This window comes from Aquila chrysaetos, chromosome Z (genome assembly GCF_900496995.4).
Source record: "Aquila chrysaetos chrysaetos chromosome Z, bAquChr1.4, whole genome shotgun sequence".
Taxonomy (NCBI): Eukaryota; Metazoa; Chordata; class Aves; order Accipitriformes; family Accipitridae; genus Aquila; species Aquila chrysaetos.
The window spans coordinates 68204057-68216431 of record NC_044030.1 but is presented as its reverse complement, the minus strand read 5'-3'; the positions used below and the strand labels follow the sequence as shown (position 1 = coordinate 68216431).

The 12375-nt window shown below is 35.9% G+C and overlaps 1 protein-coding gene across 2 annotated transcripts in view; it reads left to right on the top strand.

Annotated features, from left to right (window-relative positions):
• Positions 1 to 12375, top strand: part of MTREX (Mtr4 exosome RNA helicase) — a 50869-nt gene that overhangs the window by 34883 nt on the left and 3611 nt on the right. For both annotated transcript variants that reach the window (XM_030003418.2, XM_030003419.2), the window contains exons 18-25: positions 166 to 234; positions 4468 to 4596; positions 5753 to 5863; positions 6207 to 6395; positions 7505 to 7668; positions 9057 to 9162; positions 10415 to 10471; positions 10884 to 11046. In XM_030003418.2, coding sequence (XP_029859278.1) covers positions 166 to 234; positions 4468 to 4596; positions 5753 to 5863; positions 6207 to 6395; positions 7505 to 7668; positions 9057 to 9162; positions 10415 to 10471; positions 10884 to 11046 — 988 coding nt within the window. The remainder of the gene's footprint in view (positions 1 to 165; positions 235 to 4467; positions 4597 to 5752; positions 5864 to 6206; positions 6396 to 7504; positions 7669 to 9056; positions 9163 to 10414; positions 10472 to 10883; positions 11047 to 12375) is intronic.

Genomic DNA, 12375 nt, shown 5'->3' with positions numbered 1-12375 from the left:
TTTCGTTATGTTTGTTAAACATTCAACAATGAATTAAAAGAAATACAGTTTTCATGATGAATAATAGTCCATGAGTGCTGTTGGAAGTATCAGAAATACAAAAAGATAGGCTTGCTAGGACGTGATTGTACATGGGTTATGTTAACATTCTTGTAATATTTTCAGGTGAAGAATGAAGGTGATGACTTTGGATGGGGAGTGGTTGTTAATTTCTCTAAGAAATCAAATGTTAAGGTAAAATACACATTCTCTCCATTAGAAAAATATATATCTTACTGCTTTTTCTGCAAATGAGATAAAACTAATTTTCTTTGTAGTTTTCAAAGGCAAAAAAAAATTTCCTTTCCCCTCAAATTTAAAAGAAGTTCTGCCCTTCCTGAAGTGAAAGTATAAGAAAAAAAACTATGGAAGGTGGGACAAACCCCAAGTCCTGTGTTCATTTTTTAATTTCTGGTATATTTGTGGAGGAATGCTTGCTTGTATCTGAGATAAGTAGTTCAAAAGTGCACTTGGCACTACAAACGTTTCAAGCTATTTAGTTTGTTTCTGAGGCATCTCCAACAGCGCTACACTAAGCTGTTTGTGGGAAAGATACTATGTCATCTACCCTCAGAAAATCTATAGGACCTATAAGTGAGCGTCGAGAGATAGGGAAACTGATGTTTGGCTCTACACAGAAGGTTATCTTAAACTGGAGAATTGTGTTTTGAGTCCTAAGCTCGTGCATAAGACATGGGATTGCTTGTCCTCCTGTGGTAGAGTTTAGTGTTGGGAAATTAAAATACAAAGAGAGCAAAACAATACAAATGGATTTGGGGAAATGTGGAAGAAAATACAGAGGACAGTGATGCAATAGAAGCCAGATTTGTTTTTTCTTCCAAAAAATCCATCTTTATAGTTGGTCTCCACATAACTCCAGAGCTGATGTTTTGGTCTCCCTTTCAGAAATGTTTTGACAGGCTACTCTGCTGGCTAAATTAAAACCTAAGTTTAAAGTGTGTTTTTCTGTGGTAGCATTTTTGCTGTAATTTTGGCAGGAGACCACTGGCATTAATTACTAGGTCTAAATGAGAAGTTGTCTTGTCAAGTTCTGGTGGCGCCTGTACATAGTGGCACCTTTTGGTACCTCTCTAATATAGATTCATTAAAGAGGAAATGAGAAAAATGTGTGCATGCAGTACTTATTAAAAGAAATTTTGTTTTGGTTTTCCATCTTCCTTTTGGAAGTCATATTTCTTTCTTTTTCAAGTTGGAAAACTGGACTGTTACTGCTATTGCTTAACTTTTGCTTCTAGCCTGCTTTTTTTGTAGAGCCACATGAGTGGTAAAACAGATTGCCCCCTCACACCAGCCTTCTATGTAAAATTGCCAACTTCTGTGTCACTGGAGGCATTTCTTCTATCTGTGTCATATTTTGTCCACATATATATTTGCCTTCCCTATCTGGCCTATCTCTTGGTTGTATAAAGTCTTTAGGTTTGAACATTAGCTTGGAAATTACGGTGTGTTCTGCAGGAGATGGCTCTGGCTCCAGCAGCACTTTTTTCATTAAGTCACTCTAGCAGCTGGGTTGAATTTTTCCTTCTGAGTTCTGTGGAAAGAATGACAATAGGTGCTGAAAATTATGGAACAGACTTAAAGCTATGTAACTTTTAAAATCAGTATGGAAAGACTAGTTTCTATGAGCAGAAGCAAAACAAACGGCTTAAAGAAGCTGTTATTTACCCATCCTAATGTGTCTATTCAATGTGTTTTTGTCCTGGGATACAGATGCTTTTCCCCATTACTGTTTAATGTAGTAGTATACTTAGTATTGGAAATATATCACTACTATGCCATGTCTTTAAACGTTCATCCACTTGTAAGCTGTGACAGTTCTTTGGATTTACTTTTAGAAATGGTGTTGAATTCAGTCTGTATTACTAGTTTTTCTTTAGTTGTAAATTTTTCTTTGTATCATAGTTGCTAATGAAGTCCTTTTTCTAGTGAGGAATATATGTAATTAAGATTGACATTTAGGGTTACAGTATGTCTGTATTTCACTGAGTAATTTTCTTTGTTCGTTGCAATGTGAAAGCAAAAACATGAGTCATTGTCAGTTATGTTAATTGTTAATTATATTTAGATGTTTTTCCAGCATTATTTCACGATGCAGTATTCCACTAAATTGTGAATGCAAATAGCACTTTATCCTGAATTACAGTAGACAGAAGAATTTTTTTCAAGCAGTGGTGCTTCCTACATATAGTACAGTATAGTAGGCAGCAAAGTAGCTATTTGCTTTGGAATTCATAAAAAAATCCCAATATTTTTGAGTAAGAAATTTTATTTCCACTAGATTATACCAGCACTATGCTAGTTTTATTGTTGTACTGTTTGTAGTCCATATTGTCATCTGATCCCTGATTCTAGACATAAATTTTTGTCTGTTAATAGATATTAAAATTTGAGATGTGGCAATATGGTCTTCCGTATTTAGATGATAATTAAATATATGTACTTCTCTGTTCGTGTTTGTTTATAGTGTTTACTACATAAACATCGTTTTTAGTGCTGTGTCATGGTCATTGAATTTTCTGTGAGTCTGATGTTATTAATCTGGGAATCTGAATTTGTTATCTGTACCATATTTCTTGATTTGCAGATATGATGAGCTGTCTTATCTTGTTTCATTTTCAGGCATATGAAGTGATAGATGTTTCAGGGCAAATCTAAAATCCTTGGAATACACCTAATCATGCAACATTCTGCCAAAGAGGGCAGAATTTTATCCTTGAAGCATGTGAATTGATGCAGCATGAATCAAAAGATCATTCAAACTTGACATGACAGAGATGTCTGTGACTAATAAATTTTTACAGGGTGTTCTAGTCTCCTTTTACTCTTGCATCTTAAAAACATGGCTGTTCCTGTTCAAGGGTTTAGTACCTGAAATGTTGTAGGAAACCACTGCAGGAAACAGTACACATTCAAAAAGCAGTTCTAGATTAAGTCACGTCTGGTTAGCATTGTCTAAAAGCCATCGGTATATGTAAACTTATAGAGAGTAGTACTAACCGCAGATGTTCATGACATTTATACTCCTGCTTTATTAATAGGTTTACAATACAGTTACTGATAGAAATATTTTTTTCCTCATAATTTTCTAGACATCTCTGATTCTAGTATTTTCTGTAACATATATGTGCAGCTATGAGTTTAGTCTCTTCATTCAAGTCAGCATTATGCTTTCCATGGCTTTGGCTGGATACTGATTTGGTATATGTGGATATTATTTTAAAATTCTAATTCAGAGAACAGCAGTGGTATGGGTCTTGTACATTGCTGTGAGTGCGTTCTGCAAATCTAGGATAGAATTCAGAGGACCAGTTTCTTCCCCAGCAAGTAATTGCATTTCTTGAAGAAATTATGTATCTTGTAGAACAGGATAACCCTGTTTTTTCTGTTTAGTTTACTATGGCAGTTTCTCATAGTCCTTCTGAGAATCTCTTAGAAATGCTAGCTGGCTCCACCCTGCTTTGCATGCAATGAAAGAAAATAGTATGTTGTAGATTTGTAATGAAAAATACTGCCTAGTAAAACTGAACTGAGTTAACACGGGATTTTGAAAGACTGTTCTCTCTTTCTCTCTCTCTTGTATTTGGAAGCAGAGAAGCTTGCGCATAGTATTTTAAAAGATGATGTCTGCCTTCAGTGTTAGGCCTATAACTTAGTTCTATTCAAAGTCATAAAAATATTTGCTTATATTAGGAGTGTATTTGAGCAACCTTAGTGCATATTGATACAGTCAAATAGCTAACGTCAGTTTTTTTTAAAGCAGTGTATAATAAAGGTTATGACTTTGTGAACAATAGTCTTTAACCACCATACCTGCATGTTTGTGTTCTTTAAATGAATGTCAGATGTTAAAGTGTGCACTTTGGGGTGTATAAAGATGTGGCCTGCAAGATGCAGCTTCCTGGTTGCTGCAGATACAAGCTGTTAACACTTGAAAGATTTTTCTGTGGTCTTTATTGTGGGGAAAAACATGAACTTGCAAATGTGCAAATGAAAGACATGCCCCAAATTTTGTTGCTTTTTAAAAAAAAAACGCAAAGTTTGGTACCACTAGCATGATGCCAGTATTTTGCATTACGGTTACAAAAGATATTGGCTTACTTTGAAAGAGTTACATCTAGAAGAAAAGGCAGAAGCACCTAAAGCTGCTAGTAGACTTTAGGCTACACTGGCAAGGGAGGATGGGGAGGGGGTAATGAATTTTTTAAGTGTGTTTTTTCTATGTGAGGGATCTTTCAATCAATACTGATACAGTAGTTTTTAGAATATACTGCATGACTGAGCTGATACTCTGCTAAGAGCAGTAGCTCATTTCATACCTTTAATATTGAATAAAATGCTTTTTCCTTCCTTTCTTGCTGGTATTTTAAAATAACTGTTATGGACCTGTTTTTTCTGTGCCCTCAACAGCCAAATTCTGGTGAATTGGACCCATTATATGTAGTTGAAGTGCTACTACACTGCAGCAAAGAGAGTTTGAAAAATTCTGCTACTGAGGCTGCAAAGCCAGCCAAACCTGATGAGAAAGGCGAGATGCAGGTTTGTTACACATGTTTATTCTCAATAGTTTCTTATAAATGTTCTTAAAGGTTCTATTTCCAAAGCATTTGCAAACTGTGGTAAAAGAGGGATTGATGCGTTAAGGAAGAGAAAGGAGCTGTACACCTAACTCTGCTTTCTTAAAAAGTTGCTGATTTCACTGAAGAGGAAACTTTCAATTGTGAACAAAATTTGTTACCATATAAGAAGTGCTTTGAAACTTAGTTACTCTTGTGTTCTAGATTTCAAATCAGTAGGTGAAAGACAATAGCAGTAATATAAACAAAGTTATAAAAATGACCTACATATGTGATAAAATCTGCAGATGAACAAGTGTCTATAAGCTGTTTTTTTCTTGGATAATTGTGCAGGATTTTGTGGGTGATGTGCATTTGTTCTTCTAGATTTGAGAATTTAGTTAGAATTTTTATAATCCTTGAGTAGTAAATTTTAGCAATGCTGTTTGGCAGATACTTTTCTTAGCAGTATCTTCTGTCTCTGGGAACAGGATTTTTTTTTATTTCTTTACCTTTTCAGACCCTTTCATCTTTGCAAGGCTATCTTATTCTAAAATTAAATTTAAATTTTTAGTGAAAGCATTTGCATTATTTAAAATTTTCAATTTGAAACCCTATATCAAGACAAACAATTAAAATTTTCAGACGAGAGTCAGTTGTTTAATTTGTCTGTGTGTTTTTTTCACAAAGTCCATTTAAAGCTTGAGATACAGGATTGATTCTTCATAGTGTCTTCATGGTTTTGATAGGTATGAATAAGTATTTGCTGGTTTCATGTTCTCTATTATTAGCATTCCTAGTTAAGTATATGACAATAAGTTCTCTGGTTTGGATCATAAGAGGTATTCTGGTAGATAAGAGGCAAGGTAATGGAAAAACTGAAAAAAAAAATTTTTCCACTTGTAGCCTCTCTCCAGACTTAACTGAATACAGAATTTCCCCATTTGGGCAAACTTCCTTTTCTTCTTTATTAATAATTTAGCTCATTACCCACATTTTCCTGCTTCCTGATATTCCTTTACTCACTGCTGTGTCCTTGTGGACTCAGTTTTCCTTTTCCTTTGTAAAGTTTTGCTATGGAACAGTAATAATAAATATACTTTTTATTGATTTATCAGCTATTGTACTGTCTTTGATAGGTTGTTCCTGTTTTGGTACATCTCCTCTCAGCTATCAGCAGTGTCCGACTTTACATACCGAAAGACCTGAGGCCTATTGACAACAGGCAAAGTGTGTTAAAATCTATACAGGTAAGTTCCACGAGGCTGTGTAAGCTCTCTGCTCTGATTAGTGAGGTACCCTTGAACCCAAGACAACTTGTTCTAAAGAAATTTGTCTAAAGCTGGTGTCACATCTTCAGCCTTACTCTTAAAAGGGCTTGGAAGCCACAATGAATGACAATTGTTTCTCCTTGTCAACAGTCATTTTAAACTGTTTTTGAAAACTGTTGAAACATCACATAACAGACTACTGCCTTCTGTGTCCCTATATTTGTGCCAGCTGATTTGTAGAAGTATAGTTTATTTTACTACTACTAATCTTACACACACACCCCACCCAAAAAAAAAAAATTAATTTTTTTTTTCCTTTTAGGAAGTACAGAAGCGATTTCCTGATGGAGTACCATTACTAGACCCTATTGATGACATGGGCATCAAAGATCAAGGACTGAAAAAAGTAATCCAAAAAGTAGAGGCATTTGAGCATAGGATGTATTCGCATCCTCTTCACAATGATCCCAACTTGGAAACTGTATACAAACTTTGTGAAAAAAAAGCACAGGTAAAAATACAAAACAAAACACTGTATCTATATTTAGCTGGAGAGAGAGACAGTAAAAAGTCCCTTTCTTACTTGCTTTTCTTTTTATTTGCAAAGCGCAAATAATCCTTTTTAAATTAATAAGCCCAAATAATCCTTTTTAAATACAGTAAAATTATTGAATCTCACTGACAAAGTGGCTGAGTTGGTGGTATGCCCTTGATTGATACAGATGGGAAGTATATCTGAATAGAAAACCCTTCAGAAAAAGTCATCAGGGATTAGAAGTTTAGAGGGGTGCCACTAGAGTCTTTTTCACTGAATAGGCGTAGCACAGTACAGTGTAGGTAAAGTCTTCACAGATAATTGAAACTGATCATTTTTAATATGCTTGTGCAGAGCTGAGTTGAATTGATGGGGCTTATTAGCTGGGGAGTGTACCACACAAATCATTGTGCTGCTGCTTCCTGAGCTGACTCCCAACCTGGAAGCGGTACACTGAGTTATTTTGTATAGAGTTTTACCCTGCTAGACTGAAACTGCTTGCACACAAAACCAGCTCTTGTGTTTCTGTGCTGCTCCAGAAAGCAGGTTCTCCAGGAATCGCTTCACAGAAGTGAGATAGTTCTGGTATGGGCAGCACAAAGTTGCATGTGGTAAGACCTTATGGATCAAGCAGACTTCGTGAGGGTGTCTGCACTGTACACCCTGCTGTCAGGATGTTGATAGTGACTGTGATAAACTGCAAGACACGGGAGGAGCTCTAATAGCAGGAATAATGCCTTTGTGTTACATCTGATTGAATATTTGGTTAGCTGAGACTTAACTACAGATCTCAGAAGATGCTCATTTCTTAACCAAAGATTTCCTGTGTGGTTTTTTGGTGTGGGCTGGTTGGGTTTTTTCTCCTGCTGTGGGAAAATAGCTTAACTTCCCAAACTTGCCAGAGTTTCCTATGGGTAAACGGAGCTGATTTTTTGTTTTAAACCTTCCTTTTAGTAGAGTCAGTATCAACTAGTATGTCCATATACCATCATTCTGAGGCCTTTATGTAAATTAAACAATGTCTTTAAAACAGATGCATCTGTTAAACCAGCAACATGTAATTTCTCTCCTTCTGACCCCCCCAGATTGCTATGGATATTAAAGCAGCAAAGCGAGAACTGAAAAAAGCCAGAACTGTCTTACAAATGGATGAACTCAAATGCCGCAAGCGTGTTTTGAGAAGACTGGGGTTTGCCACGTCTTCAGATGTTATTGAGATGAAAGGACGGGTCGCTTGTGAAATCAGCAGGTAATTGGTTTCTGTGCAAAGTGATTATTGTCATGAATACACACCTTACTGTCCTCGCTGAAATTGGTATGTCATGTTTGTATTTTAAAGTTCAGAGACCATTAGAAGAAAGATTCTTCAGAGACTATGTGATCTGTGTCATAAAGGGAATATACTGATGGAAGCAGTAAAGACAGCAACTTAAGGACAAAATACAATAGATTTTAAAACTAAAACGTGGACATGAAAATGCCAAAACAATGGCTATTTTCTCACGTAGCTTAGGCAATAGTGTGTGTTTTCATTGAATATTGTACATTACATGAGAGGATGGTCTCAGTTTCTATGGTTCCACTTCCCAGGACTCTTACTACAGAGTCACTCACAAACAAGGGTGTAACGGCGATTGTCAGTAATTACCGAGTTGCTGACAAGTTTGGAATACAGTTTAATTGCTTCCATAGGGCTGTTAGAACAAATCTATGGAAGTGATGCATTTTACTGTAATACATTTAGCAGGTACATATATATTGAAACATATTGTAAAGATTCCACAGAAACTCATGAATCAGACTTTAATACTTCAGAGTGTAACTCATGTTTTGGTAGCATTGTGTATTTTTAAAAGTTACAGTGACTGCTGTACTCCTTGCCTTACAGATAGTTTGAAAGATGCTACCTATATTTGTTTGATATCTAATAACTTTTTTCCCTGCAAAATTCGATAGCAAATTCAGGGTTTTATCAACGTCCTGACTTTCAGGAATTGTTTGCTGATGAGTTACACTTTTCTTTGTAAAAAAATCTACTTTTTATTCCCCATCCTGTGCATTTGTCTGATAAACTCCAAAAATAAAGGTGTATTCTTATCAACAATTCGATGTTTTATCCAGATAGTATGTTTGGATTTTCTATCCACATCATGCACTTCCTTTTATAATTCATGATTAAGTCTTTATTCTACCAGTAAATTGAAGCAAGTTTGTTCCTCTTTTCAGTATCTCGGAAATACCCAATTGAGTCTTTTTTGAGCAGTAGCAGTATCAATTTTAGTCCTTTTCATAAGTTGTCTAACTCTCTGGTTTTTTTCAATCTCTTGATGTCCTGTCTGATAAAAACTGAATAAAGCAACAGTTAACACTAACTTTTATGAACTATCAGGAGAGATTCTTTGTAGTTCTGTAAGAGCTTTTAGTTTCTGTAAAATACTGTCTCACTCTCTTACTAATTAGCATCCCCTTTAAAAAGCTTATATATTAGTATTTGGTGTTCCTGTAAGAAAAACTAAGAAGCTGTTGTCTCTTATCTATACCCAGTTGCTTCACAAAACAGATTAATAGTACTTCATTTAAAAATTATATTTCAGTAAGTCTTTTCCCTAAGCTTCCTTCTCTTTCTCTTTATTTTAGTGCTGACGAACTACTCTTGACAGAAATGATGTTCAATGGTCTCTTCAATGACTTATCTGCAGAACAGGCAACTGCACTACTAAGCTGTTTCGTATTTCAAGAGAACGTGAGTTACTTCTTCAGTTCATGAATTCTAGACATTCCTGTCTACCAACAGTATTGTTTATAATTTATTTCCAGAAATTGGTCATAACAGTACGAGCCATTGCACATTTATGCTTTCCTAAGGTGTTTGACATGAACTCCCATTGAACTTACCAAAAGCATTACAGCTTCAGTGCTGAAATGTCTTTCCTCATGAGTGACGTGCCGAAGGTTGTGTAAAATTGCAGTCCTTGTAATGAATCTACAACTGTTTCCTTTTCATGCAGTGAAGCAATATTAATAGATTCTCAGCATATGCGCTTGTGTTTATGTATGTATACACACACATCCTTATAATTTAAAATGTAGAATGATTATTTAAAAAAAGACACTTAACAATATCTGCTCCTACACTCCAGGGTGAGTGTATCTTTAATTCTGAGACATGCCCATGTTATGTTATTTGGACAGTACCCTTGACCTATTGATGGAAATGGTAGTACCACATGGAACTGCTGTCAAAAGAGCTGTTAAAAACAGACCATATGTTATTCAAAGCAAAACACGGGCATTTAATACCAGATGCCGTTGTTTTGCCACCTACAAGCTGGATAGAAGTTTAGCATCATCAGGAAAATACAGCAAAAATAAACTTCTGTATGAAATATTACTGCGGTAACTAGCAAGATGTATCACTCAGGTTGATTCTAAATGCGGAAGGCACATTAGCAGCAGATGCTAATGAATTACTTCTGTTAGTAGAAGGGATGCCAAGGTAAGCCATTGTTAGTTAGAATATTGTGGTTCACTCAACAATAGTACCTGGGTCTAAACAGGTAGGACGTAAAAATACTGCTGTATTTGAATAGTCATATTTTCATACATAACCACTGATGTTTAAGTATTAAAAGCATTTACATTTAGTATTCTTAAAGAAAAGCTTGTAACACTGAAAGTAGTAAATGATCAGCATTTTGGCAGTTCAAAACTATGGAACAGCTAAATAGAGGGAATTTTGGAAGTACTCAGAAAGCAGGTGCTTTATTTTTTCATACTGTTGGCATACTGTACCGAAATATTTCATTTTCTGATTTAGTTTGAGGAACAAGTACTTGGGGAATTCAGTACATTTCAGTGTTTGATAACAGGTTTGAGAAGTCATTGGAATAATGTAGGATGTCACTAGCACACATTGAACTTCTATTTTTGCATTTAATTTGGTGTAGAGCAAGTGTGTGGGAGTGCATGTGCTTATTTATTGTCTTGTTTTTCAGTCCAGTGAAATGCCAAAATTGACAGAGCAGTTGGCAGGACCACTTCGGCAAATGCAGGTAATCTGTCCATTAGAAATCTGAGCTTGGGGTTAATGTTAAGATGAGTAGTGTATGAGACAAATAGAGTAAGTGCACGGTGAAGACTTGATTTTGGATCATCAGTGAATTTGGCTGGCACTGCATGTGGTTTTGCAGTGTGTAATAATGGGTTATCTTGTTTGCAAAAAATCTTTATTCTAATTTAGAACATGCCTTTAAAGACTTTTATAAGCTTGCTTACTACACTCTTAAGTTGTTAGTGCAGGCAGACTTAATGTAAACAGTGGTTTACCTTCTGATTCTGAGTAATTTCACACTAAAAAGGAAACCTCATCCAGTATGCAGTACCTAATAATATTCAAGCCTTTCTATTGGTTAAACACTTTATCCATTTAAGCATACTATAAATTTAAAATATTTTATTTTAAAGGAGTGTGCAAAAAGAATTGCCAAGGTGTCAGCAGAAGCAAAACTGGAAATTGATGAAGAAAATTACTTAAATTCTTTCAGACCCAACCTGATGGATGTTGTGTATACATGGGCAAATGGAGCTAACTTTGCTCACATCTGCAAAATGACTGATGTCTTTGAAGGTATGTTAATGAGTTCTTCTTTAGGAGGTGTGAGATGGTAATTCCATAACATGGAATGGTAATTCCGAATAACCTTATAATAGATCACAAGATTTATTAACTCTGATGTATTCAAGTATCTGCACAGCTGAAACTCAGTGGGGAAAAAACCATTTACTATGTTTTATAGTTACACTGTTGATAATTTAGAATCTATAGAAGACTTTTTAAAATGGACATCTCTACATTTTAAAAACTTCCTATAAAACTCAGAAATCTGAAGTTTTGCAACAAAAGGTAATGCTTACTATTGCTAGCTAAAGGGAAAAATACCGTGTTCCAAATGTTAGCCATTAAGAAGTACAGCTCCTGTGCTTGTCCTCATTACAGTTAAGTGTTTTATTTACTTGGTAACTTGAAGGTTCCTCCTGCTGACTGGTGACAGAAGTGGGAGATGATATCCAAGTCTCTGTTTTGGATGGCTCATCACAGCAGTGCAATGCAGATATTTGAAAAGCCTAGATGTAACCTGTCACCTGCGTTAGTTTGGTTCCTAAAACTGGAGAACTAGAAACTGCCCCTTGAGGAAGGATACTTAGTTTTTGTTATTTTAAAAGTGGGATGACTTAAAGCCCAGATAGTTTGTAAAATGACAAACCACCCACCTGAAGGTCAAACCAGAGTGAAAAACCTGATTTCATCTTTTAACAGCTATGTTGAAAGTTGTGAAGAACAGTAGGATGGGTGCACCAGTCTTAAAAGTCTGTGTGTAATGACTGGTATTTGAAAATCCATTTTGAAGTTGTTAACTGTCACCACTGTCTTGCCTCTCTCAAATGCTGTTTCCTTGTTTGTATGTACACAGTTGCAAATGGGAGCCCTTAAAGGAATTAATGCACTTCTCTAATCCAATGCATAGACCCAGGAACTTTCTAAAGCAGATTGCTGCGAGCAACAGGAATCCTGGCAGTCTTTGATTCTGCATTCAGCAGATTCCTTCTATTGCAATGGATGTCTGACCCTTATATCTGCTGTAGAGACACCCTGAGTAAGGGGAATGCAGAAGGAGTAACAGTAGCTGGCTTATGTTTTCACGTTGGCACTTGACTGTTCAGAATACACAGGGCAGTAATGTTTTCCATTTACCATATTTGGGCTAAGGCCAGTTGGTCAGCTTTGTCCTAGTCCTAGGACTAGTCCTAACTAGCTCCCTCAAAATTAGATCTCCTGGACCTATTTTTAGAAGTTCATCTCTTGTGGCAGGGGTTGACGCATCATTCTTCCCTTAACTTTCAATAGGCTGGTTTTCTGTGCATTGTCCAGAAGGAAGGAAAGCACTTGAGATGTATA